Source organism: Lissotriton helveticus, chromosome 8, assembly GCF_964261635.1.
Source record: "Lissotriton helveticus chromosome 8, aLisHel1.1, whole genome shotgun sequence".
Lineage (NCBI taxonomy): Eukaryota > Metazoa > Chordata > Amphibia > Caudata > Salamandridae > Lissotriton > Lissotriton helveticus.
Window position 1 is genome coordinate 280,699,466 of NC_136069.1, and position 26,374 is coordinate 280,725,839.

General features: G+C 43.2%; 1 protein-coding gene across 3 annotated transcripts in view; it reads right to left on the bottom strand.

Moving 5' to 3' along the window:
* Positions 1 to 26,374, bottom strand: part of SLC35F2 (solute carrier family 35 member F2) — a 305,693-nt gene that overhangs the window by 48,981 nt on the left and 230,338 nt on the right. For all 3 annotated transcript variants that reach the window (XM_078657041.1, XM_078657042.1, XM_078657043.1), the window contains exons 4-5: positions 17,321 to 17,480; positions 9,568 to 9,724 (exon numbers count right to left, since the gene is read on the bottom strand). In XM_078657041.1, coding sequence (XP_078513167.1) covers positions 9,568 to 9,724; positions 17,321 to 17,480 — 317 coding nt within the window. The remainder of the gene's footprint in view (positions 1 to 9,567; positions 9,725 to 17,320; positions 17,481 to 26,374) is intronic.

The window sequence follows — 26,374 nt, forward strand, 5'->3', positions numbered from 1 at the left end:
GTGCTATGATAACAACTGCATATGTTTCATGAATGGCTCAACTATTGATCTAATATGGATGTAGCATTTGTTAGACGGTGACCTTGAAATACTTGTATCACTTTCACGACCATAGTAGGCCCGGAAGCCCTAATGTTCAGCATTGTACTCTGCACATTTTCCAACAGTGTAACTTTCTTTTCAAACCTTGTGAGAGAAGCAAATTGTTGTCAAAATAATGAAAAGATCTGCATTGTATACACGAATAATAACTTCTCTTCAAGTCTGTTCTGTGCTTCATTGAGAGGAAGATCCTGACACATGTACATTAGCTAGGTTTTCACTGACAGTAACAAGTTGTATCACTGTTATCATGCCGGGAGTTCTCAATTTGGACTAACCCTTTATTTCGACACAGGAGGCGATATACATGTTTCTGAAGTCTCATTACGTACTCTTATCTGGAGATTACGGTCGTGCTAGCCATCATGACTTCATAGGATACCACTAAAGTATTGTCTGGTTTTCATCTCTCTGACATATGTGGATTTTTTAGCGACAAGTGCTTTTTAAAGTTGTGGAATTGGTAATCCTTATCCATGATCGTGTTTACTACTATCAGCTCTCTGGTTCACCCTTAGCAGCAGAGTACATGTGTTTCCTAAAGCTGTGGAATTGGTAATTCTTACCCACTTTTGCGTCTACGATAATCAGCTCTCTGGTTTACCTCAAGCAGTAGAGCACATGCCCTGACGAAGTTACGACGAGTAACGAAACGCGTTGGCTGTGTGTTTCACTTGGTAAAATTACCTAAATAAAGAAGAAAACTTTTTGGACTAAAAGCATCATCTTCGTAATTTCTAAACGAGTGCGCCTTCCGCCTTTTGTTGAAAACTAGCTGACCGTATTTGTGCCTTGGGACAACTCGCACGGCAAGTGTGCTGCACCACTATTACTTTGGATTACACTATTGTTTTGGTTGTGCTTAACCCTGGTCAGGTTGTCCTGTTCTTCCTTTTTTCTTGTTTTTGTTGCATGACAGTAATGCACTGGCTTGTGTTGGCAGAAACAGTATATATACCAGGTCGATTTTACTTGATTTTCAGCACTTAGCTCCAACTGAACATTTTCTGAGGGCCCTGGTCCGGTGAAATCACAATTGTGTTTCATCTTATGCTTTGCAGCCTTCTATTGTGCATTAAACGCTATTTGGAATTTATGCTTTCCAATGTGTTGTGACCGGCACCGTGTTAAAGTTCTTTTCATCTCATTGTCCTCCTATGGTTTTATTTTGACAGAGCCCTTGACTCTTTTCTGTCCAACGTTGTGCCTTCGATCCCTGCCCATTTCTGAACCCATTCTTTTAATTGTATAATTGTGGAAGCTAATGACGATTTCCTGCTCATGTCAATAGTCTTTTTAGCCATTAATAATGCCATATCTATCAACTTACCGCCTGCCATTATGTTGCTTTAGGACAGATAAACTGCCCCAACAAGCATCCGCCAGGTTATACTGCCTCCCTTGGTCCCCAGTGTTGTCTCCAGTGGCAATGTGACTCGCTCCCAGTACAAGACATTGGCAGGGCGGTCCCAGGCCATGTGGAGGAATCCTGCTTCACTCTGAGCACATCAGAGGGATGTTAATCATGCGGTTACTGAGATTTGGCTTTTGGTAGCTAAATATGATCAACGAGCTAGTTAAATTGCTTGCACTTGAAGCTTGCATTGCATGAAACCTGATGTGTACACAGTAAGATCTGATACCATCCTTTGTCATCAAAAATAAAGGTCTGCCACAAATGAGTGTAAATTAATTCTAAGAATTGATGTGTTAGTTGTTCTAGGTTTGAGTCACCACCGTACAATCCCAAATAAGCTTCTCAGCAAGTTGTACTGCAGACACTTTACCCTGGGGAGCCCTTCTTTTTCTATCAACTTGTGAAGAAGCCTGAACCTGCAGTCATAGTAATCTCAAGCTGTAGCCAAACCTATTCTTGTCTGAGGCTGCAGCTGCGCTGCAGTGAAGTAGTCTCTGGACTTAGGAAGCGCAGTCCCACAAAGGGCAGGCGCATACCTTGGGTATGTCCTAATTCTAATAAGGACCAGCCTCTAACTGCGTATCCCCGTTTCAAGCAATGTGGGGTTGTATTTAGTCTGTGTGTGCTTGCTCATTAGCATGTAAGTTGTTCTACCATATAATACATTTCAAAACGAGGCATGCACAATCCTCCCTCTTCTTTATATAGTTTGCATTTATTTAGCACCACCCAATGTCTGAAAGCGTTTCAGATTAGTTCAGCTTATAAAAAGGTCAACGTCTTTGAAAGGATTTGGGAACCCAGGCCAGAAGCAGTGGTATAGAAGTTGGTTGAAAATGGTTCTGTCGGGTAGAACAACCGTTAGTTGGGGAAGCTTTTACTGTATGTATATGTATCAATATGTATAGGCATTTATATAGCGCACTACTTACCCGTAGGGTCCCAAGGCGCTTCGACCGCTGCGAAACCCTTCCTGGCTTCCCTGAGAGATGGTCCCTTAATGGGTATCTCCAGGGTGAGACCAGGCATCCCCGGCGGTCTGGTGGGGCCGTTAGTGAAGATGAGGCAAGCTAATGCCCAGAGTTGCCGAGTGTGAACGCTGATCAGAGTGGGCACCGAGGCGAGAGAATTATCGAGTCCGCTGACCCTGGTCCAGAAACCTGCCGCGCCGGGAATCGAACCCTGGTCCCGGGCCGTCCTCTGCTCTCGGGTCTGCCGCCTCTAACCAGTGAGCCACACTACTTCACCTGCAATCTTAAAAGTAAGCTCTCCCACACGCATCATGTGAACAAGTGATCAGTATACAATTAATTTGGCACTTAATGAATAAGAACTGAGATGTATGGTTTAAGTGAGGATATTTATATCAGAATTACTTCATTCAATGATATATATACATTCCAATGATAGACTGTCAAGGTCAATTATATACATAAATATAAGTATAAAGTGCGTCAGGGTGACAATTGTGCAAGGTGCTCAAGTGGTGAATAATATATACAATGTAAGCATGTTTGAATTTTATATACAAGTGTAGTATAGGCCAGATACGGATTTGAATCCAGAGATTCCTATCTTCAGTGGTATAGAATCCTGGTAGTACTGGACCTAGCGTAAGCTTGTGGGAGAACTTACTTTTCAGATGGCAGTCAAAGCTTCCCCAACTAACGGTTATTTTACCTGACAGAACCATTTTCTTGTTTAACTATAAACTACCCAGGTTCTGAGGGACACAGGGTTACCCCTTTTTTCTTAATCATAGAAGTTGGTTGAGCTCAATCATTTTTGCCATTCTATGTGCCCCATCACTAAAGCGGTAGCTATGTTCCAGGAGTCTATGCTGCCGTTTGGCGCTGTAAGTATTTTTACCAGATTTCCGTCTCTCATATCTTAGTCTGTATAAACGTATGTGGTTCCCATTTTATGCCGAGCTCTGTTGGTGAACTATTTTGACCCAGTTTAAGGGGGAATGTGTATGTTTTGGTCCAGTTATGCTACATCATGACAGCTCCTTACTAGCCATGCCAGCTCTGCCATCCTGCAAAACCAGAAATAAATCATCTGAGTATATTTGGATTACATAGCCTTTGTCCCACAGCATTATGAGCTCACTGAGCCCAGTTTTAAGTCAAGCCTGGGGAACGCATGCGCTGCAAGGAATGCTGTATTCAGGTATGATTCATAAAGGGGGGTGGTGATGGACAGAGTATCTGAATTAAGCAGAACACTCCTACCCAGTCCAAAGATCAGGGCTTGATCCATCACCGTTTTTTAGCTCACTGCACCATCCCAGTTCAGAACCTGTCTACATGCAAATTAGTCTGTCCCTGGCCCAGTGCATCATGGGAACAGGGCAGACCAAACTACCAAGCCAATTCTTTACTGGAAAGGAAACAAGCTTCCGGGGACCGGTTTCTGGCATTACAGCCGTCTTCGGCCCGGCTTGCTTGAATCCTGATGGTGCACTGAGCAAGGGACTCACATCTGAGCATACCCTTCCACGCTTGTGGTGGCCAAAACGATTCATAAAGGGGGGTGGTGATGGACAGAGTATCTGAATTAAGCAGAACACTCCTACCCAGTGAAAAGATCAGGGCTTGATCCATCACCGTTTTTTAGCTCACTGCACCATCCCAGTTCAGAACCTGTCTACATGCAAATTAGTCTGTCCCTGGCCCAGTGCATCATGGGAACAGGGCAGACCAAACTACCAAGCCAATTCTTTACTGGAAAGGAAACAAGCTTCCGGGGACCGGTTTCTGGCATTACAGCCGTCTTCGGCCCGGCTTGCTTGAATCCTGATGGTGCAGTGAGCAAGGGACTCACATCTGAGCATACCCTTCCACGCTTGTGGTGGCCAAAACGATTCATAAAGGGGGGTGGTGATGGACAGAGTATCTGAATTAAGCAGAACACTCCTACCCAGTCAAAAGATCAGGGCTTGATCCATCACCGTTTTTTAGCTCACTGCACCATCCCAGTTCAGAACCTGTCTACATGCAAATTAGTCTGTCCCTGGCCCAGTGCATCATGGGAACAGGGCAGACCAAACTACCAAGCCAATTCTTTACTGGAAAGGAAACAAGCTTCCGGGGACCGGTTTCTGGAATTACAGCCGTCTTCGGCCCGGCTTGCTTGAATCCTGATGGTGCAGTGAGCAAGGGACTCACATCTGAGCATACCCTTCCACGCTTGTGGTGGCCAAAACGATTCATAAAGGGGGGTGGTGATGGACAGAGTATCTGAATTAAGCAGAACACTCCTACCCAGACTAATTTGCATGTAGACAGGTTCTGAGCTGGGATGGGGCAGTGAGCTAAATAACGGTGATGGATCAAGCCCTGATCTTTGGACTGGGTAAGAGTGGTCTGCTTAATTCAGACACTCTGTTCATCACCACCCCCTTTTCTGAATCATTTTGTCCACCATAAGCGTGGAAGGGTATACTCAGACATGAGTCCCTTGCTCACTGCTCCATCAGGATTCAAGCAAGCCGGGCCGACGACGCCTGAAATGGCATAGTGTAGCACTGCCTGACTGTATGTATGTCATTTGTGCATTGGGGAATAAAACGAGCATTAGTGTTGGCTGTAGCGGTCTCCAGGCATCTCTTAACTTCCACTGTGTCCTCCAAACACCAAAGGCCCTAGAAACTCTTACCGCCTGACTGTCTGGAAGTGGTGGTTGCGATCTGTCCTGTCCGATATTTGCCAAACATTTGGAGTCTATTCCCCACCCCCCACTTTATTTTTTTTAATCTGTTTTTATTTTTGTTCACAAGATTAAACAAATATATTACAAGAATCAATTGTACAGTGCTAATTACAATACCAGATATGCAATACGTATTCAATAAATAATCTTCAGGCCTACATGTCTACTTCCTTTTCATTTACAGCAATGAGATGTTAACAGTAAATGTGGGTTGAGCATACCGCGTCTGTCATGGACAGTGGTAGCCGTGGCAGTCGCCATGCTTAAGGTCATCTTTACGCATTACTAGTAAAGCATTAGTCCCAGTCCAACTTTTTAGCACTGGGAGGAGGGGAAAAAATGAGCATACAAAGTAATAATAACAGGAGGAACTAGCCTAACTAGTATGTGCCTAGACCCCGTGCATAATGAGTGTAAGTGTAGCTTACAACTTCAGGGCGGCTGACGTTGGATGCTATATCAATGGTAAGAGGTGAACACGCCGCTCTGAACCCAATAACACTCCATTAACTATATTTAAGATTGATGTACCTCCTCTGACCTCAGTTCTGTGGTAGTTACAGTATCTGGCAAGTCTGTGTCTGGTTGCAACTCATTTTGTAAATCGTGTAGTATGGCGTGCCAGTTTGCTGCCATAAGGATTTTGCGAAGGCCTAGTGTGTCATCCTTATGTTTCTTTATGTAGAGCAACACTTTCAGCCTTGGCCCAGACCAGCAGCGTGCACCTCCAGGCTAGCGAGTGAGGGTATTCAGGGGATTTCCATCTTTTAGTAATCAAACCGTTTGGCTACCAGTACACACAAATCGAGGAAACTGGAGGTGACGTTCTGTTGTTCATTACCATGAAAGTGGTGCAGAACGCATATTTCCCATGTGTGCGGTATCGGGTGCCTTGTGCAGGCCACCTCCCACCCTCCATAGCAAGGTTATGGCAATACGCCAAACGTTGATAAGAGTTCTGTAAAGAATTCAGTTTGATTTACATTAGACATATAAATGCTGCACAGCACTATTTTTGGCCACCTTGTGTCCTCTCACCAACACATACCTGCCACCTTTATCTATTCACGGGTCAAGTGCTTTAAGTGGTGTGCCATGCTGGACTCATATCAAAGCACTTCTGGCAAACGAAGAATACCATGTTGCTATGAATTGACCTCTCCAATTGTGCTGCAATTTAGTCGCTCCTGCTTCGTACCATGAGCTTCCTGCTGAAACACTATGTTGATCCCTCGACGTTTCAGATAGAAATGAATAACTGTTTTATATCGCTTTGCACTAGTGCCCATGCCAATATCAGTCCAAGTTAGAAATGTATACGATGATAGCACAGACATGTGAACAATGAAACTGAATCATTTAGCCAACCAGCAGATTAGCCTCAAACCGCACCCTTGACAATATGTCCATCACACCTTTCCAGTGACTACCTATCCAGTCTCTACGCTTGTTTGAATATCTTTTCCAAACCCCTCGTTGACTGTTCCCCAAATATTGCAAATGTGCACAATTTTGCAACCTATTAAACCAACATTGGTTGAATGCAACATTTCCTCCCATTTCGGAAGAATGTGCACCGCAGAGGTGATTTCAGCTGCTGCCAGCTCACATTTACAATTTAACTTGTCATTTCACATACTGAGTGGACAGGTTAGTTAGTCATTGTTAGTCAGGGACAGCAGAATCACTCTTCTGTTTTTCAAGGATCATCTGCTGTTCTAGGCGAGTGTTGGCAGTAAAGTTTACTCTGATTCAAACTGTTCCCTGTTGAGCTCATCCTCAGTGCTGTGAAATTCCAATTCTCTTCTACTGAGCAGGGAGTCCCATCATAAGTGGGTATTTGCTGTTTCTAAAGACGCCATCTCTTCTATTTGTGCTGGTCTTCTCGTTAGAAAGCCTCTGGTGTGTTTTCTCACTGTTCAAGGGTTTGTTTATTTGTGTGAATGGGTCATTCAGGTCCCATGTTTTCAGTCTTTGTCTTCATCTTATTGATCAATCCACTGTCATACTTCAGCCGGATTTGTGAAAAAGGGGATTACCAGAGGTTAATTTTAATTTTGCTGGAAATATTACAATATATTTGAAGTTTCTCCCCCTTAAGCTGCTTTTGACGGGTGCTAAGGAGGTCTGCTTCTGCTGAAGTATAACTTGGGAAGATGTTCAATTCTTTATCATCTATTTTGAAGTGACGCGCCTTGCAGGTGTTTTGAAAAATGAGGTCTCTATCCATGTAGTGTAATAGGTAATCAATTACTGCCTAAGGGGTGAAACCAGGGGTGATCTTGCTGGGACTCTGTGCGTATTACCTTCTTTTGGAGACAGTTTTCCAGAAAGTTAAACATGCTGCATCCTTTAGTTCCCTCTTATATTTTTTCACCTGGAGCACCCCTCTGCATCTTCCACTCTCCCCTCAAGAAGAGCAAACCTGGTCTATGAGACTCTGCACACCAGAATCAAGCTGTCATGCTTCATTTTAGTTGTTTTATGGTTCCCTCAGTATGTTTGACTCTTTCAGACAGTTTTTGCTGATCAATGTGTAGCAACCCAATAACCATGATGATGCCAGTGCCTATTTTCAATTAGAATACTTCCCTGGAGGACGCTATGGCGTCTAGAATTCTATTTAGTGGATCAGCAAGGCTATTCAGTCTGTGATACTATTTTACAGTTGTACATGACCACACTGCAACTCCTCCTAATAATTGTTTGCTGGCAAGTAAGAATGCATTTCCTATTAGTGACACAGCAATAAATGTGCGGTAGACAAACACACACAGCACATTGTGGTATGGTGGCCTCAGACTTTGGTCCCTTACCTGTACCTAAGGATCAGGTTAAGAACCTCGGCATTTGGATCGACTCTAAAATCTCTTTTGAGTATCATACTAGACGTGTGGCCGGAACTTGCTTTGGCATTCTTCGCAGTCTGAGGAAGACGCTCGATTTGCTCCCAATGTCAGCTAGGAGGGCCCTGGTCCATGCCTTGGTTACTTCCAGGCTGGACTATGGGAATGCCCTCTACCTGGGAGCGAATGTGGGGTGTCTCCAGAGACTGCAGAACATTCAGAATGCTGCAGCACGCCTGGTACTAATGCTTCCCAGGAGATCTCCCTCCAAAAAGGCCCTGGAGACATTGCACTGGTTGCCGATCAGGGAGCGCACCCAGTTTAAAGCCCTCTGTATTAGCCATAGAATCGTTCAGGGAAATGGCCCTTGCTTCCTGCGGAGCTTGCTTACACCGTATACGCCCACTCGGCTACTGCGGTCTCAGGGTGCTGGTTTGATGTACGTCCCCAAGACCAGCAGGGCCAGAATGGGAGGCAGATCTTTTCGCCTTTTGGCGGCTCGTAGATGGAATACCCTTCCCCTAAGACTCCGTATTGAGCCCTCGGAGGCTGTTTTCCGTAGGGAACTTAAAACTTTTCTGTTCCCAAGGATTTAGTGTTGCTGTCGGGTCGGGTAAGCTGCATTGGGGGGTTGCTGAGGCCACTGAATAGCGCGGGGACACACTGGTCAGAGTAACCAGGCGCTGTATAAACTCAGAATTATTATGGTCTACTACATGCAATTGTGCCCATCACACAAAACTGTTTATGATCAAATGTGTGATAACTGGTCTGGGGCAGGTCCGAAATTAAATTCCATTGTACATGTATTGAGCTCATATGTATGAATCCGGATGTTCAAATAAAGTAAAAATAAATTTTTTTCTTTCAACTGCTATGTAAAAACCCAATCCAACTCTAAACTCCCAGGTGCAATGTACTCTACACTGCTTCACAAAACGGGAATTGGAAAATCCAATATGTTTTGCGTTGGGAGCCAACTCTTAGGCTTTTTCAATGTTTTTGTTCACGGTATTTGCAACACGTTTTGTTGCAAAGCTACTGGCTCTCATCAATATAAAGAAAATATGGCTAAAAGCAAAAACATTTTTTGGTCTAAAAAAGCACACCTTGTAACAGTAATCGTTGGTGCTTAACGGAACTACTTTGTGAGTGCACATGCTCCTTGTGAAGTTAACGGAAGTGAGTTGACCCACTGTCCCACGCTGCATGAACTCTAGTGGGGGGAGAAAAACTTTAATGGCAATAACACACTAATGGGTCAAGAGAGCGGTCTGAAAACCCCTAGAAGTGTATTATACATGTCATTTTAGTAAAAGCGAAAGGTCTTGGCTAACGTCAGACCTCAAAACTACATTCCTGGGCACTGCTCAATGGAATACGTGATAATAAATATGCATTTTTTGAGTTTTTTGTTAAGAAAAAGTACCTGGATTTACAAAAGAAAAAGCACAATGCTGATATTTCGATAGATGCAAAAATACTTACAGTTGCATACCACTGACAAAGGTCCCAAACAACCCCACCATTCCTAGGAACTCTTCTCTGCTCAAGTTCTTTACAATGTACTCTTCGCATACATTAGAAACGGCATACAGGCAGGCACCAAGCAAGACAAGGCCATCACCAATCAGCATGTCACTTGCTACAAGAGATAGAATCCACACAAAGGAGTCAATACAAAATACATGTTTTTTACATAATTAAAACCTTCATGCCGAATCTCATATTTGATGTAAAAAAGGAATATATCTCAACAAACTCCTATAACTTGATTAAGGAACTGAAGGATAAATGTGGAGCTGATCATAGATTTTTGATTTACATTGATTGTATTCATGAAGGCTTGCATTGGAAATGCGAGAATACATGTGAAATGCTTTGTGCAAATGACTTTCAAAAACATTGCTCAAGGGCATCTTAAAGATGCTCAAGGTATCTCCAGATGTCATGCAGTGCAAATATATGCACTCTCTATATGACTGGTGTAAACTACTAATTTGCTATAGAACATACATTTGTGAACCTAGTCCTACAAAGAAAATTAAGTAAAAAAACATTTTAGAAACAAGTCTGTTTCTTCAAGCAAGCAATGTAGTGCGTTTTAGAATCAAGTGTTAAGTTTTGTGGGCCGAGTGGATCTTTACTTTCCCATCAGGGGCCCTATTACGCATGCAGTGCCTTTTCCTGATTAGCGCTGGGTGCACCTTTTAAAAGGTGAAAAAGGTGCACCCAGCGGTACCGGGAAATGCGCCTCATTATAGTGAATGCTCCGCCCCAGGGAAGCCTCAAACTTGTGCTGCCCTGGGGGCAGCTTATTCAGGTGAAAAATGAAGCAGCTGCTCCTTGTTTCACAGTGCAGGAGGTAACCAGTGAGTGACTGCACATGCCTGCAAGGGGATGTCTGGGGGGTATGGGACCCCCTATCCTCCCTCCAGAGGATTGCCTTGAGGGGGCGCACTGACAGCTTCTTAGCCTCTGCACCCGTAATACAGCGTGGGGCCACACCACCAGGTAAATGAGGGAATGCCCAATGAGGATATCGCTGCGCATTATGTGCCCCAGCACTATCGGTATGACAGAAGGGGATGCACAAGCATCTGCTGCCCCTTCTGTAATACCAAATGACCCCGGAGCGGACAAAGCCGGTGTAAACGCTCGTTGCGCCCCCAGGGTTCTTCAAGCATGAGAGCGCAACTGCAAACATCTCCTAAGTAATGTGCCTCCAATCTGCAGTGGCACAGCTAAGTACTGTAGGAAGCATTTTGTATAATTACTGTTGGCATAGTCATTGCATATCTTTTGCAATTTCCATTTATTAAAAAAACATAAGGCTCATTTCTGCATGCAAACACACTTTGTAATGCTGTTCTCTGGAATTGCTTTCTGACACTCCTACAGGTGGCCCTTCTCCCCCTTTACAAGTCAAAGGCTCAGACCAGCCCCTCAATGAAGCCCACAGACCTAGTCGAGGTCACAAGAGCATCTCCCTCACCCTATTCTCCAGTCAGTCATTTTGTCCAAGAACTCAGAGCATGCTTTTCCAACCTTTAATATAGCGCCTTGCAGTTTCCTATTGGCGGCCTGCGCCCTATGGCTGTCTGCTCTGGTTTCCTGATTGCCAGGCATGTCTAGGCAAAAGGACACTGGTGTTAATTGCCCTTGAGGCAGTCTCTATGGCATCTAGGGCACAACGAATGGAAGTATTGGTGATAGTTTTACCTTCCTGAAGGAGTTCATTGGCCCTATTTTTATATTTATCTGGTAGATGCTGCATTATGGATTCCAGTTTATCATAATGTGCCCTGTCATATCTTGCCTATAGCGCTTGAGTTAGCTGCCTGTGGCGCTGTTCGTTGGCCGGAGGCGTCAAGGAGTTTAGATTCCTTATTTTGTGGTGAGGCCTTACCTGATGTTTGTGAATTGGCACGTTTACGTGCGTTAGATACTACCAAGGAATCTAGCGGTGCTGGGCGTCTAATGTAAACTGGATCTTTAGGGGCAGCTTTGTATTTTTTCTCAATGTGGGAGTTGAGGTCTCGAGACCTGACAGGATCTTTAAATACCTCTGTTGCATGCTTAATTACCCCCTTAAGCATTGGCAAAATGGAAGTGGACCTTTGTGTAGTGTCAAAAGTGTCCAATAAGAAATCATCCTCCACAGTGTCTGTGTGCAAGTCGACCCCATGGTATTGGGCAGCCCTATGGACTACTAGGTTAAAACCTATAGTGTCCTCTGGGGGGGAAGGCCTGGAGGGATATACATCATCTTGAGGGACATAAGGCACATCAGGGGTGGTTTAATCATCCCAAGGATTAGGTGATTGATGGGGACTATTGGTCCCTACTGGGTCATGTGCACCCCCACCTGTGTCATCAGAGTCTGTATCTACATCATTATCTGGATTAGGGGATGGTGTAGGAGAATGATGTGGTGGAGGAGGAGGAAGAGTATGGGGAGGTGGTGGAAAAGGGACCCTTAATGGAGAGGTTGCAATGTCTCTCTTCTTTGGAAGAGGAGGAGGGGCAGGCGCCTCTAGTGGTCTCTTCTTGGAGCTAAGAGTCAGTTGGCCAGTCTTAATATCCTTTACAAGAGTCTTTTGAGTAGCATCTGGTGTAAAAAGCTCTTCTGTGGAGGATAGATCCTTCGGTGTCGAAGTTCTCGGTTCCTGAGGTTTTTTCGGCACCGACTCGGTAGCTGGTCTAGGGTCTTTCGGCTTAGAACTGTGACCTTTTGAAATGTGCTTAACCGGAACATGTTTTTTGGGTTCCGGAGGTTTTTTCGGCTCTGAAGTATGGGAGTCGGGGCCTTTAGGCAGTTTTTTACTCGGCTCCAAGTGCGGTTTTGACGTCGATGAGCCGGCGCCAGTCTTCGGCACCGAGTGCTTGGGTGTTGAAGCAGCGGTCGGCGTGGATGAGGAAGATGGCTTCTTTTTCGGTGCCGGTATGGGATCGACTCCGGGAATAGGCTGACTCGAGCCTGAGCCGCCTGAAGCCTTAGTAGGCTTTTTGCCGGGCTCGAAGGCAGGGCGTGGGAAGCAGTCTCTCGGTGTGGACCCGGGCCCAAAGGTGAGGGTGTGACCGAAGCCTTTTTGGAGGGTGTCGAGGAAGGGTCGGGCCGACGTGTGTACTTACGACCTGTTGAGCTGGAGTAAAGTCCACAACATCTGAGTCTTCGGCATCAGAGGAGCTGGCGCTTTCTTCGGCCCGCTGCTGTTCTGACACGTCAACGCCCTCTTCAAAGATGTCGTCCGGGATCGAAGCTGACGAGCGAGCCATGGTTCTTCGAGCTCGTCGGTCCCGAATCGTCTTCTTGGAGTGGAAGGAGGCACAAGCGGAACAGTCTCTGGCCTTGTAGTCCGGGGAGAGGCAAAGGTTGCACACCTCATGTAGATCAGTGTGGGGAAACTTCGACCCACATTGAGGACACTTCTTGAATGTCGTCCTTTCCATGAGCCACAGAGTAAGGCCCAGGTAGGCCCGAAGGCCTTCGTCGATGACCGGAATCAAAGACTTTGAAGCAGTGAAGAGTCGTGTCGATGACGACCGCGATCGAAACAATACCGCTGAACTCGGTGAGGATTGCGCGCCGAAGGAAAATCGGTTCCAAACCGGAGCGCAGGAAACACATCCGAGCCCAATGCCCATGTGCAATGTGGTCCTAAGGAGGAGTCACCTATCTCGTGACTTCCAAAGAACTTTTCAGGACAAAAACAAACTGCAAACATCCGGGCCCAACACTAGGTGGCGATCTATGCACAGTGTAATCTGCAGCTCATATGCCTCGAACATAAACTGCAGAGTGACATTTTTCTCGGCTCCTTCTGCATACTCCCAGGACCTTGAGATTATTACATCCGAGTCTATTTTAAAATCTCAAGCTTCGACCAAGTGTCGGTCAATCTCACTTCATGATCTATTCCATCTTTCTGGTTTGCGGGAACATTAGCCTCTAAAGTGGTCACCCTTTTCTCCATCTCAGTCATTTTGTCCAAGAACTCAGAGCATGCTTTTCCAACCTTTAATATAGCGCCTTGCAGTTTCCTATTGGCAGGCCTGCACCCTATGGCTGTCTGCTCTGGTTTCCTGATTCCCAGGTATACAGCCTCCAGGGTTGCAGTGTTAGTTTGAGCCAGACCCCCCACCCCTGTCTGGGCAATTGACATACTTTCTTCCAGCCTTGGCATTACCGAATAGTCCCACTTTAATCCAGCCTTAGCTCCAAGTTCCACGTTTGGTGGAATTGCTTTCTTGGGGGTTTGCCAGGGCTTTTTTCGCCCCAAGTCATCCGGGAGGACCTCCCCTCTTCCACTTGAATCACTGGAGCAGTTTGCAGAACTGCCTCTTGAGCCTCTTCTGAGCCCCTCATCCAAGCCCTCCCCAGTCCAGTCAGACTGATTCGACAATGCAAAAGTGTTCTACCTTATCAGTCTATGCCCCAATATTGACCGAAAAGTGTTTACTCATACTTAGTGCCCTTTTCTTACGCTCACTGGCCTCCCCAAAGATGGCAAGGCCTGGTGCCTGACTAGGAGCTTGTTCCCAGAGGGGCCCTCTTGCGCTCCTGTCATTAAACTGTAAACACACCCTGCTTTGCATCCGGTTTCAAGTGCCCCGATTAAAGTTGCATTTACTGCCTGCATCTGCATAGTCATGAGACTACTGCGGCTCCTCATGTCTCTTGAATTGATAGTTTCAGCATCTGTTTGAGATGGCATGGCGGGGTGCAGGCTTGTACCATGGTACTCACTTTTACCATTGCTGAAGTCTCTGTGCTGCAAATTTCTTCATGTGCACTGGTTGCACCTTGATTAGTGACACCTGATACCTGGTGCATTGAATCTGGCGATGGTTCAGGTGATTAAGAGGACTGGGAAGGCTCTCTGCCGGTCGAAACTGGTCTCAGCAACCAATCTGACTTTCTAAACAAATCCACCGCTGTCCTGGCAAAGTCCGACCCATCAGGACGACCTTCTCGGCTGCTACATCTCCGTCAGCTCCTGTCTGGGGAAGGGCTTGCCTCGTCCTTCCATGCCTCTGCTAGAGTTTGCCATCCAGGACTTCGAGCCCACTCCAGTTTTAGGGCCCAGGTTTATTTTGACGTGCAATGAGCTCCTCCAAGGCTGTTTCCTGACTACGCCGGTACAATATCACCACAGAATGCATCTAACGGGCCTTAAAATGGTAGTGGCCAGTAGCACTCTCAGTTGCTGGCCGCCACGCAACTGACGAGCATTACGTTCATAAGGAGGGGCTGCGATCTCCACCACCAGCGCATTGTCCCAGAGAAGCAAGCCAGGAGGAAGGTCTGTACGGCCGTACTTACACGTCACGATCTTGCCCCGTCCTGGGTGGAGTGGCTCTCCACACTACTGGAGTTAAGCTATCCAGGCTGATGAAGGCTGATAGCCAGACACCGGTCCTTGGATGCTTGATTCCGGTCTGGGAAAGACATGGCTTGGTAGTTCGGACTGGACTGTTCCCATGAGGCACAGGGTCAAAGCTGATTTGCATATAGCCAGTGTCTAACCCAGGGTGGTGTGGAGTGCACAAAAACGATGGATTTAGGCCCAGATCCTTGTACTGGGGTGAATGTATGACATTGTTCTACATTCTGTCCATCAACTGTGTTTTTTGCAGTTTTCACCCCGAGTGGGCTGGGTATGCTCAGACGTGAGTCCCAGGCTCTCCACACCACTGGAGTCAAGCTATCCAGGCTGATGAAGGCTGATAGCCAGAAACCGGTCCTTGGATGCGTGATTCCGGTCTGGGAAAGACATGGCTTGGTAGTTCGGACTGGACTGTTCCCATGAGGCACAGGGTCAGAGCTGATTTGCATATAGCCAGTGTCTAACCCAGGGTGGTGTGGAGTGCAAAAAAACGATGGATTTAGGCCCAGATCCTTGTACTGGGGTGAATGTATGACATTGTTCTACATTCTGTCCATCAACTGTGTTTTTTGCAATTTTCACCCCGAGTGGGATGGGTATGCTCAGACGTGAGTCCCAGGCTCTCCACACCACTGGAGTCAAGCTATACAGGCTGATGAAGTCTGATAGCCAGAAACCGGTCCTTGGATGCTTGATTCCGGTCTGGGAAAGACATGGCTTGGTAGTTCGGACTGGACTGTTCCCATGAGGCACAGGGTCAGAGCTGATTTGCATATAGCCAATGTCTAACCCAGGGTGGTGTGGAGTGCAAAAAAACGATGGATTTAGGCCCAGATCCTTGTACTGGGGTGAATGTATGACATTGTTCTACATTCTGTCCATCAACTGTGTTTTTGCAATTATCTAATGTGATATAACATGGCCATTTAATAATTCCTCAAGGGACTGATCCTATATAGCTCCGGCATGCAACTAGTTCGAACAATGTGATACATAGGTCCAGCAACTTCAGGCTATCATTTCAATGACTGGTAGACAGTTTGTGAAACTATTGCTTAGGTTCCATTTAGCGCCAGGCTTCATGAGTAATATGCTGTGAAAAGAACTTACCGCTTTCTCCATTTGATTTCTTCTTTTTTTGATTGTTCACACACTTCTTTTTTAAGGAAGATAGTGTAAATAATGAATGTTTATGGTGTTGCACAAACATTTGTGCAAATGTATATATGAAATGTTCAGATTGATGTTCTGTTGTTTATATTTAATGTATTTTTGTATATGTGTTTTTGAATAAGTGTATGTTAATTGTATATGGTATATCTTTTTCGGACAAATGAATTTCTAAGTACAAAAACAAAAAGTAAACGGGTATAAAATAAATAATACCAGACAAATTCTGAAATTTTCTTTATTTGTCACTCCAAAGAAGGAGATCACTTATCTGTTTGGTCAGCACTTGCTTTTTTCAAAATATTATATATGGTCCAGCTGACCTCACGTCCCAGGACCTATCTCCCTGTTTTACGAGGCGAAAAGAAACGGCATCACGTCGACAGCACATGGATAAACATCATGCGCAACAACAAAATATACGAAGCATATGTCACCTACACCTTTCGAGCCATACACAACAAATTGTGTAGCTATTTACTTGACTGACCAGGAATCTCAGTTGGGGTTTCGTCAAGAGTTAGGAAAGTTTATAGAAATACTACAGTACAATACATGTAATACTTCCTTCTATTTTGCAAATTTCACATTGTAGCAGCCCCCTCACACTACATACTTTATCCACGCACAAAGCAGTGTGGGATATGGAATTTATTTGTTATTCTGCTACTAGTCAAGTGCAATTTATGTAACTCTAAAGTGAAACTGCAATCAATTAAAAGCAGAAGGTCTGTAATATTCCATTGTCTTATGTTGAAACGGAAATCTACCGCTTGTAGGTGAACACAGATCCATCACGAAATGTAATCTATAAGAACTGGTAACTCTTACTGGTATCTCTTACTTATTTATCGACTAAACATATTGTCGGCTTACTCCTGAATTTCTAGCAATATCTCTTACTTATTCAGCTTAAACTAGACGTATTGCCGACTTACTCCTGAATTTCTAGCAGTAAGTCACATTAACTCATGGAAGACAGGTTTGTATACCACGCCCTTAGTTTTTAAGGAGTAAACGGAAATAAGTTTGAAACGGAAAATTAGGTTTTTAATCAAACTTTAGAAAAATCCCAATTACACCACATAAATCATTTGCTTTTGTCTCAATGTGTTTAACATTTTCAGTGCAATTACAATCTGTTAACTACATTCATATTTCAATTCACATACATCACTTACCTTTTCCTTCTTCCCTTCCAGATAATACATCTGCACCAACCATCGTTCCAACACCACCTAGACAGACCACAACAGCCGCAAAATGGATCGGCCTGTATCTTGATTGTAAAATAAACCATGAAAGGGCCATCAATACTGGGATTCCAACACAGTCCAGGAGCTAGATGTGCAGAGATAAACATGAGAACGACTTGTCATGAGAAAACTATCAGCAAAAAAGTAATTCGTTAGACAAAGCTTCTTCAAAATACAAACAACATAATCGAAAATGTTTCCCCTGGAGCACACTGTAGCATACCGTCATGTATTCCATATTTGCTATTTTTATTTTAGATGTTTTATATTTGACAGAAACAAAAGCCAACCAGGTTGCCATCTACAGGAGCCACATAATACAGTAAGAGAATTTATCTTGTGTAGTTGAAAGTTTAACTTTATATTACGTAAGGAAATTAAAGCAGAACAGATGTGTGATATTTATGTGACAATGTCAAAATCTTTAAAGTATTGCAGCAAATTCCTTGAGTATAGGTTAAAGGAAAAGGTCCTGGTTTTCCAAGAATAAGGCAGCTTGCGAAAAGGCAAGAGCGCAGTCCACCATGCATTTTCATTACTGTACTTTGTTAGTAAGAGCAAAGAGCAGGGTTCGTTGTATGTCTACTTCGTGAACTTCCCATCATTGTTCTGTACAGTAGTATATGTTATTTTGAGAGAAAACTTTACAGATGAAGGATTCAAATAAGATGGTGGGATTGCTGTACCTCTAAAATCCACTTTTTGTGCAAATTGGGGGCATATGCAGGTAATTATTGAAACAAAAAAAAGTTAGGGCCAGTTGTACTAAGCACTGGTCGCAAAATACTGGTCACAATCTGAGACCAGTATTTTTGCGTCCAATGCAGTATTTTGCAGACCAACCTATGTATGTACTAATAGGTTACTTCACAAAGTACAGAATCTTAGTGGTTCGCTATTTGACCTAACCCATAAATACGAATAAGGCATGTTGCAAATTGCGACCCATTACGATTCAAAGCAATCACAGCGATGGTGGTGTGCTGGGGTCACCAAAGCACCATGTCAGTGACTGATTTTGAATAATAATTTTTTATGTGTATTTTGTTTTTCTGAACGGAAAACGGGATGCGTTTAAAAAAAACAACCAAAAAAACAAAAGTTTAACAAACATTTTTTAAACTAAGGCAGTGGTCCACTGCTCCACGCGCTAAAGAAAAATCAAGTTCATTGTGGAAAAACTGGATGCAACAAACAGCTGTGTAATCATCGGTGTCTCAGAATTACATACAATCTTGTGAATGTGTTGCTCATGTACCAGCGTTTTAAAACTCAAAGAAATTGGACTGAACACCCGTTCTATGGAAAAGTAGCAGAAGAATAGTGACAGAGGCTAACTGCTTTCTATTTGAACCTCAATTGCTGTTCGAAAATTTTATATATATATATATATATATATATATATATATATATATATATATATATATATATATATATACATACATACACATAAAGGGTTTCTTCCCCTGTTTGCACTGTAAAGCTTGCAAAGGAAGTAGAAAAATTTTGGAATATCCGGGTAGAACAGGTGAAGAGAGACCTAACAGAAAAATTAACAAGCTGTTAAACTGCAATTCAGAATATACTGTTTACTGTCTGGTGTGCCCATGCAAGAAAAGGTATATAGGCAGCACCATCAACCCCACAAAGCTTAGGATATTAGAGCACATGCGAGCAATTACTAATAAAGATAGGGCATATCCGGTTGCTCGTCATTTTGCCCAATTCCATCAGAGTAACAGAGATCAACTAAGCTTTTACTGTATTGATCAAGTAAATCGCTCTGAAAGAGGGGGAAGACAGAGAAAAGGCACTCAGAGTTTTGGAGTCAAGATACATCATTGACTTAAAAACGAGGACACCATGGGGCCTTAATAACGATGAGGAATTGTGGGTCCATCTCTGAATATATACATGGGATCATGTATATAGTGTTATATTTATCCCTGCACTACCTATGTATAACAAAAATAACTTCCTGCAGCTGAGAACAGGCTTTCTCTCCGACATCACTTTAAACAAACTATTCAACATGATACTTTAGCCCATACAGGGCTACACTAAGAAAAAAGAGGAATAAAAAAGAATAAAAAAAGAATACATTGTTTGATGTATAGGGGGATACAGTATTAGATTGTAAAAATATTGTGCACGCAAATATTGAACTGTTTGTTGTCTGTAATGTTTTTAAATCAGCACTAAGCACTTTATTTTATCACGCCATTGTTGAAGTTTTAGCCTGTAAATAGATGAATAGTATACACTAAAAGATGGCCACCACGTTAACATAATGGAACATCTTCAATGTTAATGATTGTAATTCCGGTCTATAGGCTTTAAAATGGCGTCACTTTACAAACACAAACTGACACTGACGAAGCTGTATTAGCGAAACGCGTCTGTCAGGGGTGAAGGGGGGTTTGCATTTAATAAATTTTTCATAACGGATTCCAGTGTGCTAGCCATTTTTTCAACTGGATAGTTGGATGTGTTGCAGTATTCGAGCGTTTCACCAGCGCTGGCTTGAGAGCACCCGGGAGTTGGAGGAGCGACGGCGGTGAGCAGAACCAGTGTTTTAAATCAATATGGCCGTTAGCCCCGAGGCATCTACATGAGCAGCGACGATCCTAGAGTTTCGAACAAAGTACTCGGAGAGGATTATTTTCAAAGAAGGGAGCAGAGAACTCATCGCTGTTGGAATAGCGGGCGTGAAGAAGACGTCGGCGGACGGCAACCGAGCGCCTGCATCTAGCGCGGTGAGTAAACTGCTCCGTAACATCAAGTTTGATATTTCCATGCTCAGCCTCTGTCCCGAATGGACCTGTAAACATAGTGCAAACCCCTAAACTAAGTGAGAAATCACCGCCCCGCTTACTTGTATTATACACGAGTGCACACTAAAGTATAAAGTGATGTCGGGTGCTGAGGACCTAATGGGAGACAGGGAGTCTGCAGCAAACGTGATGTTCAGATCAGCTAAAGACCGACCATCGAAAGTGGACACCCATGCAGCTATACCAACAGCATGTGACAATTTAAAAACACTTTTCTTGAATTTAGAGAAATTATCAGAGAGAGAGGTTAGAAAATGGTGGGAAGCCACCTCTCTACAACGGTACATAGAATGTAATATGGTGCCTAAAGGACTTCGAATTTTTACAGTCCCTTCTTATGAAAACCCGGACCCTGATTTACTAAAGGACTGGGCAGAGTACACTGCCGAATCCGCGAAAGGAATGGTACGCATGCTAATCAAATATGCATGGAGTGATCACGACAAATGCAAAAAAGAGATCACGACTGTGGAAGACCTAATCTCAAAAGAAAAAGACCTAAAAAGCCTTGAAGATCTGAGAAGCGCAATGAATAAAAGAATTAAGGAATACGAACTGGGGATTCGAAAACGTAAGCAAACCAAATTCTAAAGAGATGAGCAAGATTACCTATCGGGCAGAATATTGACTTTCGCTCGAAAGTTTGATGCTACCAGGAAACGACTCGCACAAGGTGCAAAAACGATAAACAATCCGGACACAGAGGAATCAGAAGTGTCCGAAGGCGAACAAAACGTTGCTTCTGGAACAAATGAAAATAGGAGCACAACACCTTTTTTGGACGAGTTCCAAGTAATAAAGGAAACACGCCAGAGGCCACAACAGAGAAGCCACCCTCCTCAACAACCAAATCAAAAAGGAGGACAAGGAGGGGCAAAAGGGGTAAGAGGAGATACACAATCAATTGCCTCACCGAGAATAACCCGGAGCACCTCAACTCACAACAAAAAGAAAAAACAATAACAACTGAAGAAAATAAATGTCATCAACTTGTCAAAAAGAGAACTGACAGTAGATGAACTAAAGGTCCTCAGAAAAGGCTTAAGTTTTTGCCCCGCAAGCGAGTTTAATCTGGTAGATACAAGAATTGATCTATTTAGATACATCAGGAAACTTAAATTCAAAAAAATCTTCCTTCTTCATCCACAGAAAATAATGGAGAAATCAAATATAGACTGTGGAACAGAAGAAATAACAGATGGAGATCCTAATTCTCTAGCAAATCTCTTATTAACTCCAACCCAAGAGATTTCACAAAGTGGAGTTAATAACACGCAAAGCAATGATGCATCTGTATCACAAACACGAGACCCAAGCAATATGAAGAAAAAATCAAAAAAACTGCCCTATGATGCAATAGATGTCTTCAATGAAGCAATTCTTGCGGACTTGGAAAAAATATCAAGTGATAAAATGGATTTGAAATCATCAAATATCACGAGGAAAGAGTGGCAAGCAATTAGATCTTTGAAGGAAGACAAGACCATCGAGATAATGCCCTCAGACAAGGGCGGAAATATTGTGATTCTCAGTAAAGAACATTACGAACAAGAAGCACATAGACAACTTAAAGACAAAGAGTGCTACATCATCATACAAAGAACGGAATATGTAAAAAGCATTACAGACTTCCATAGAATGCTAATCGATTGGAAAAAGGAAGGCATGCTCAACGATGATGAGTTCGCATTTTTACACATTGAATCACCGATCTTGCCCACTTTCTACCATCTCCCCAAGATCGACAAACATGCCAAAAGACCACCAGGGCGCCCAATTGTATCTTCAATTGGGAGTCTCTTGGAGAATACATCTCGTTTCATAGATTCATATCTTGCTCCCATAGTAAAAGACTTACCGTCATACGTAAGAGATACCCAAGACTTTCTCCGTATCATGGACGATATTAGCTGGGATGAGAACATGCTTTTAATCACATTGGATGTTGTGAATTTATATACGTGTATAGCCCATGAAACTGGCTTAATGACAATCAAATGGTTTTTAGATAAGAAGCCAGAAAAATACAGGTCACACAGCAACATGTTATTAAGCATGATACGTTTTTGTCTGTACCATAACATCTTCCTTTTCTCTAATCAATTATACAAACAAACCAGGGGTATATCGATGGGCTCGTGCTTCTCCCCCAGCTATGCGAATCTATTCATTGGCTGGTGGGAGAAGCACGTAGCATGGGCAGAAACCAATGAAGCATGGACAGATAACATTTTAATGTGGACCAGATATATAGATGATCTTTTTATCATTTGGCGTGGGGATCGCACCTCGGCTGAGGAGTACATCTCCAGGCTGAATGATAACATCATGAACCTGAAATTCACTAGCAATATAAGTGCTACTAACATCTGTTATTTGGATTTGGAGGTTTATATACATAACAACACGCTCCAAACCAGACTCTATCGAAAACCAACAGCGGGGAATGCTATTTTGCATGCAGCAAGTTACCACCCAAAGAGTCTGATTAAAAATTTCCCATATGGCGAGTTGTTACGCCTGAAAAGAAACTGTTCAGTAGAAACCGATTTCCAACAAGCCAAACAAGATGCCCATGATAGGTTCTTGAACAGGGGATATTCCAAATACCTATTATGACAGGCTTCTGATAAAGCATCTGAGATCAACAGGAGGGATCTTCTTGTGCCTAAAATGTGTCTAAAGTGGAGGAGGAGGAGGTGAGAATGATCACCAAATTCAACACTAAATCAGGCGATCTGGTCCACTCTTTCAAAAAGAATTGGCATATCCTAACAACAGATAGCGTCCTCAAGAAACATCTATCCAAACAGCCTTTAATAACATACCGGCGCTGCCAGTCACTATCTGACCATCTTGTAAATAGCCATTTCTCCCCAGAACCAACGCCCACCAACCGATCGAACATAAAGGGTTTCTTCCCCTGTTTGCACTGTAAAGCTTGCAAAGGAAGTAGAACATTTTTGGAATATCCGGGTAGAACAGGTGAAGAGAGACCTAACAGAAAAATTAACAAGCTGTTAAACTGCAATTCAGAATATACTGTTCACTGTCTGGTGTGCCCATGCAAGAAAAGGTATATAGGCAGCACCATCAACCCCACAAAGCTTAGGATATTAGAGCACATGCGAGCAATTACTAATAAAGATAGGGCATATCCGGTTGCTCGTCATTTTGCCCAATTCCATCAGAGTAACAGAGATCAACTAAGCTTTTACTGTATTGATCAAGTAAATCGTTCTGAAAGAGGGGGAGATAGAGAAAAGGCACTCAGAGTTTTGGAGTCAAGATACATCATTGACTTAAAAACGATGACACCATGGGGCCTTAATAACGATGAGGAATTGTGGGTCCATCTCTGAATATATACATGGGATCATGTATATAGTGTTATATTTATCCCTGCACTACCTATGTATAACAAAAATAACTTCCTGCAGCTGAGAACAGGCTTTCTCTCCGACATCACTTTAAACAAACTATTCAACATGATACTTTAGCCCATACAGGGCTACACTAAGAAAAAAGTGGAATAAAAAAGAATACTAAAAAAAGAATACATTGTTTGATGTATAGGGGGATACACCCCGGTAGGTCTTAGAAACTAAGAACCATTTATGATTGAATTATAATCCAATGTCTTCGTTTTATATTCCTCATAAAGTATTAGATTGTAAAAATATTGTGCACGCAAATATTGAACTGTTTGTTGTCTGTAATGTTTTTAAATCAGCACTAAGCACTTTATTTTATCACGCCATTGTTGAAGTTTTAGCCTGTAAATAGATGAATAGTATACACTAAAAGATGGCCGCCACGTTAACATAATGGAACATCTTCAATGTTAATGATTGTAATTCCGGTCTATAGGCTTTAAAATGGCGTCACTTTACAAACACAAACTGACACTGACGAAGCTGGATTAGCGAAACGCGTCTGTCAGGGGTGAAGGGGGTTTGCATTTAATAAATTTTTCATAACGGATTCCAGTGTGCTAGCCATTTTTTCAACTGGATAGTTGGATGTGTTGCAATATATATATATATATATATATATATATATATATATATATATATAACACCTAGTGGCAGTCGCCACAATGGAGTTATAGTTAGATCAGCTGTTCCATAGGAACAAGGTTTTTTTCGTTTCTAATAACTTTGGCCCCGTTTAACTAATCTCCACAAAACTTTCCATAAATGTGTTACTATTCGACTAGTTTGGGCATGGAAAGTTTCGGGGTAATCCATCAAGCAGGGGCCGAGGAAAAAGGGGGTCCCAAAACACAAAATTCCCATGCATTTCTTATAGACTTCGTTAGACAAGGCTACAGCAAAAACTGATGAACAGAATTTCATCAAATTTGTCAGTAAGCTACATCATGGTCCATAGATCTTGCTTATTTGGTTTAAATCCGTTCAGTACTTTTTCATAAATTAAGGTTGCAAAATAATTGTATATTTGAACAGTTGGGTCCGCAAGAGACTCTTGCGGGAGCGTCAATTTAAAAATAAAGCGTTCTGTTTGGCCCAGGGAGCTTTCTTTCTCTTGGGCCATACCACTCCTGGGGGAGACAGACTTTTGCGGGAGTGAGCGCTCTGATTGGCTACCAGCAACATGAGAAAAATGTTGCTTGCAGTTGTTACAGGACAAGTTGTAAAAAAATTAAATAATATAATGTAGCATGCTACTGCTAGGCCCCCTGGGCCAAAAAGGGGAGGTAAAAAAAAAACAAAATCGGTAAAAAATGCAGCGGTCGAGCGGGACAAATAAAATAAAATTGCGGCGGGCCACATTTACTGAGTTTATGCCCCTGGTGAGCCCACACCCAGTGCTGTATTCAAAAAGGGGAAGGGGGCTGAATGGCACCCATCCCCAAGCCTCCAGAGGTCCCGGGGAGCCCACCTGCGAGGGGCCAAAATTTGTTTATGTGGGGAGAGGGGCTACGTGGTCCCCTCATTGAGCCTCAGAGGCTCTCAGGAGCCCATCCATAGGGTCGAAATTTGTTTATATGGGTAGTGAGGCCATGTGGCCCACCCTCTCCGAGCCTAGAAAGGCCCCAGAAAGCCCATCCCTTGGCGAAGAAATTGAACACAATGGGGAGTGGGATGCTGCACCCCCTTCCCGAGCCTCATAAGGCCCCGGGAAGCCCACCCCTGGAGCAAATTACTTTAAGGGAGGGAGACTCCCTCCCTGAGCAATTAATGGCCCTGGGGACCCTTACCCCCCCCCCCCCCCCCCCCCCCCCGGGGCCTGCTTGCAAGCTATGTCCTGGGGAACACAGCTCCAGGACACAGCAGTTTTTTCTGCTTGAACTGCGTGGGCAGGGAATCGTGAGTTTGCTCTCGCTTGGCAGGAGCATTTTCAAAACTCTAAACTGTCTAAATAGAAAACAATACAAACTATTTGGATGGCAGTTGCACAAATAGCAAAGACACCACTATTTACCCTACTTGTCAAAAAATACAATATCTCAGATTAGGCTGGTGGAAAGGCCTACAACAAAGAAACGTTTACTCTTTTTCTAGCCCGAGGCTACGTGGTAGAAATGATTTGTTCAACAACCGTACAATGAGCAAAGAAACATTTGCATATTCACGTTAATCACCGTTCTCCATGTCAATTTTTAAATTGTCTTGATTTATATTGAGGGTCCTAATTTTATCCTATTTACGGTCTAACTAATCTTTCTGGGGTTCCAGAGGCTCATTTTATATGATTTTAAAAAGTATTATGTGTTCTTTTGCTTTTGACTTTTCTAATGAGAAACGTTTTGGTACAGGTTTTAATTAACAATCAAATTAAACTAAACTTATTTACACATTTAATGGCTAACCAGGCACAATCTTGTATCTTTGTGCCTAACGCAGAGTTCAACAGGCACTTACAATCAGATAATTGTGCAAACAGGGAGTAAACACAATTAACACCTTTATCCATATGCAAGTTAGTGCTAAAACTGGCTAAAATAATTTGCCAACAATAAGAAGAATTCCCTTTGCTGAATAATTAAAACAAGGAACACACTCAGTCACCACAATCAAACTGATTTGATATCCAGGGAATTTTAAAAAAACACTTCAATCATTTAATTATAAATGCATTAAAAAATGACATCCAATAAAATATTTCATAACACAATCAA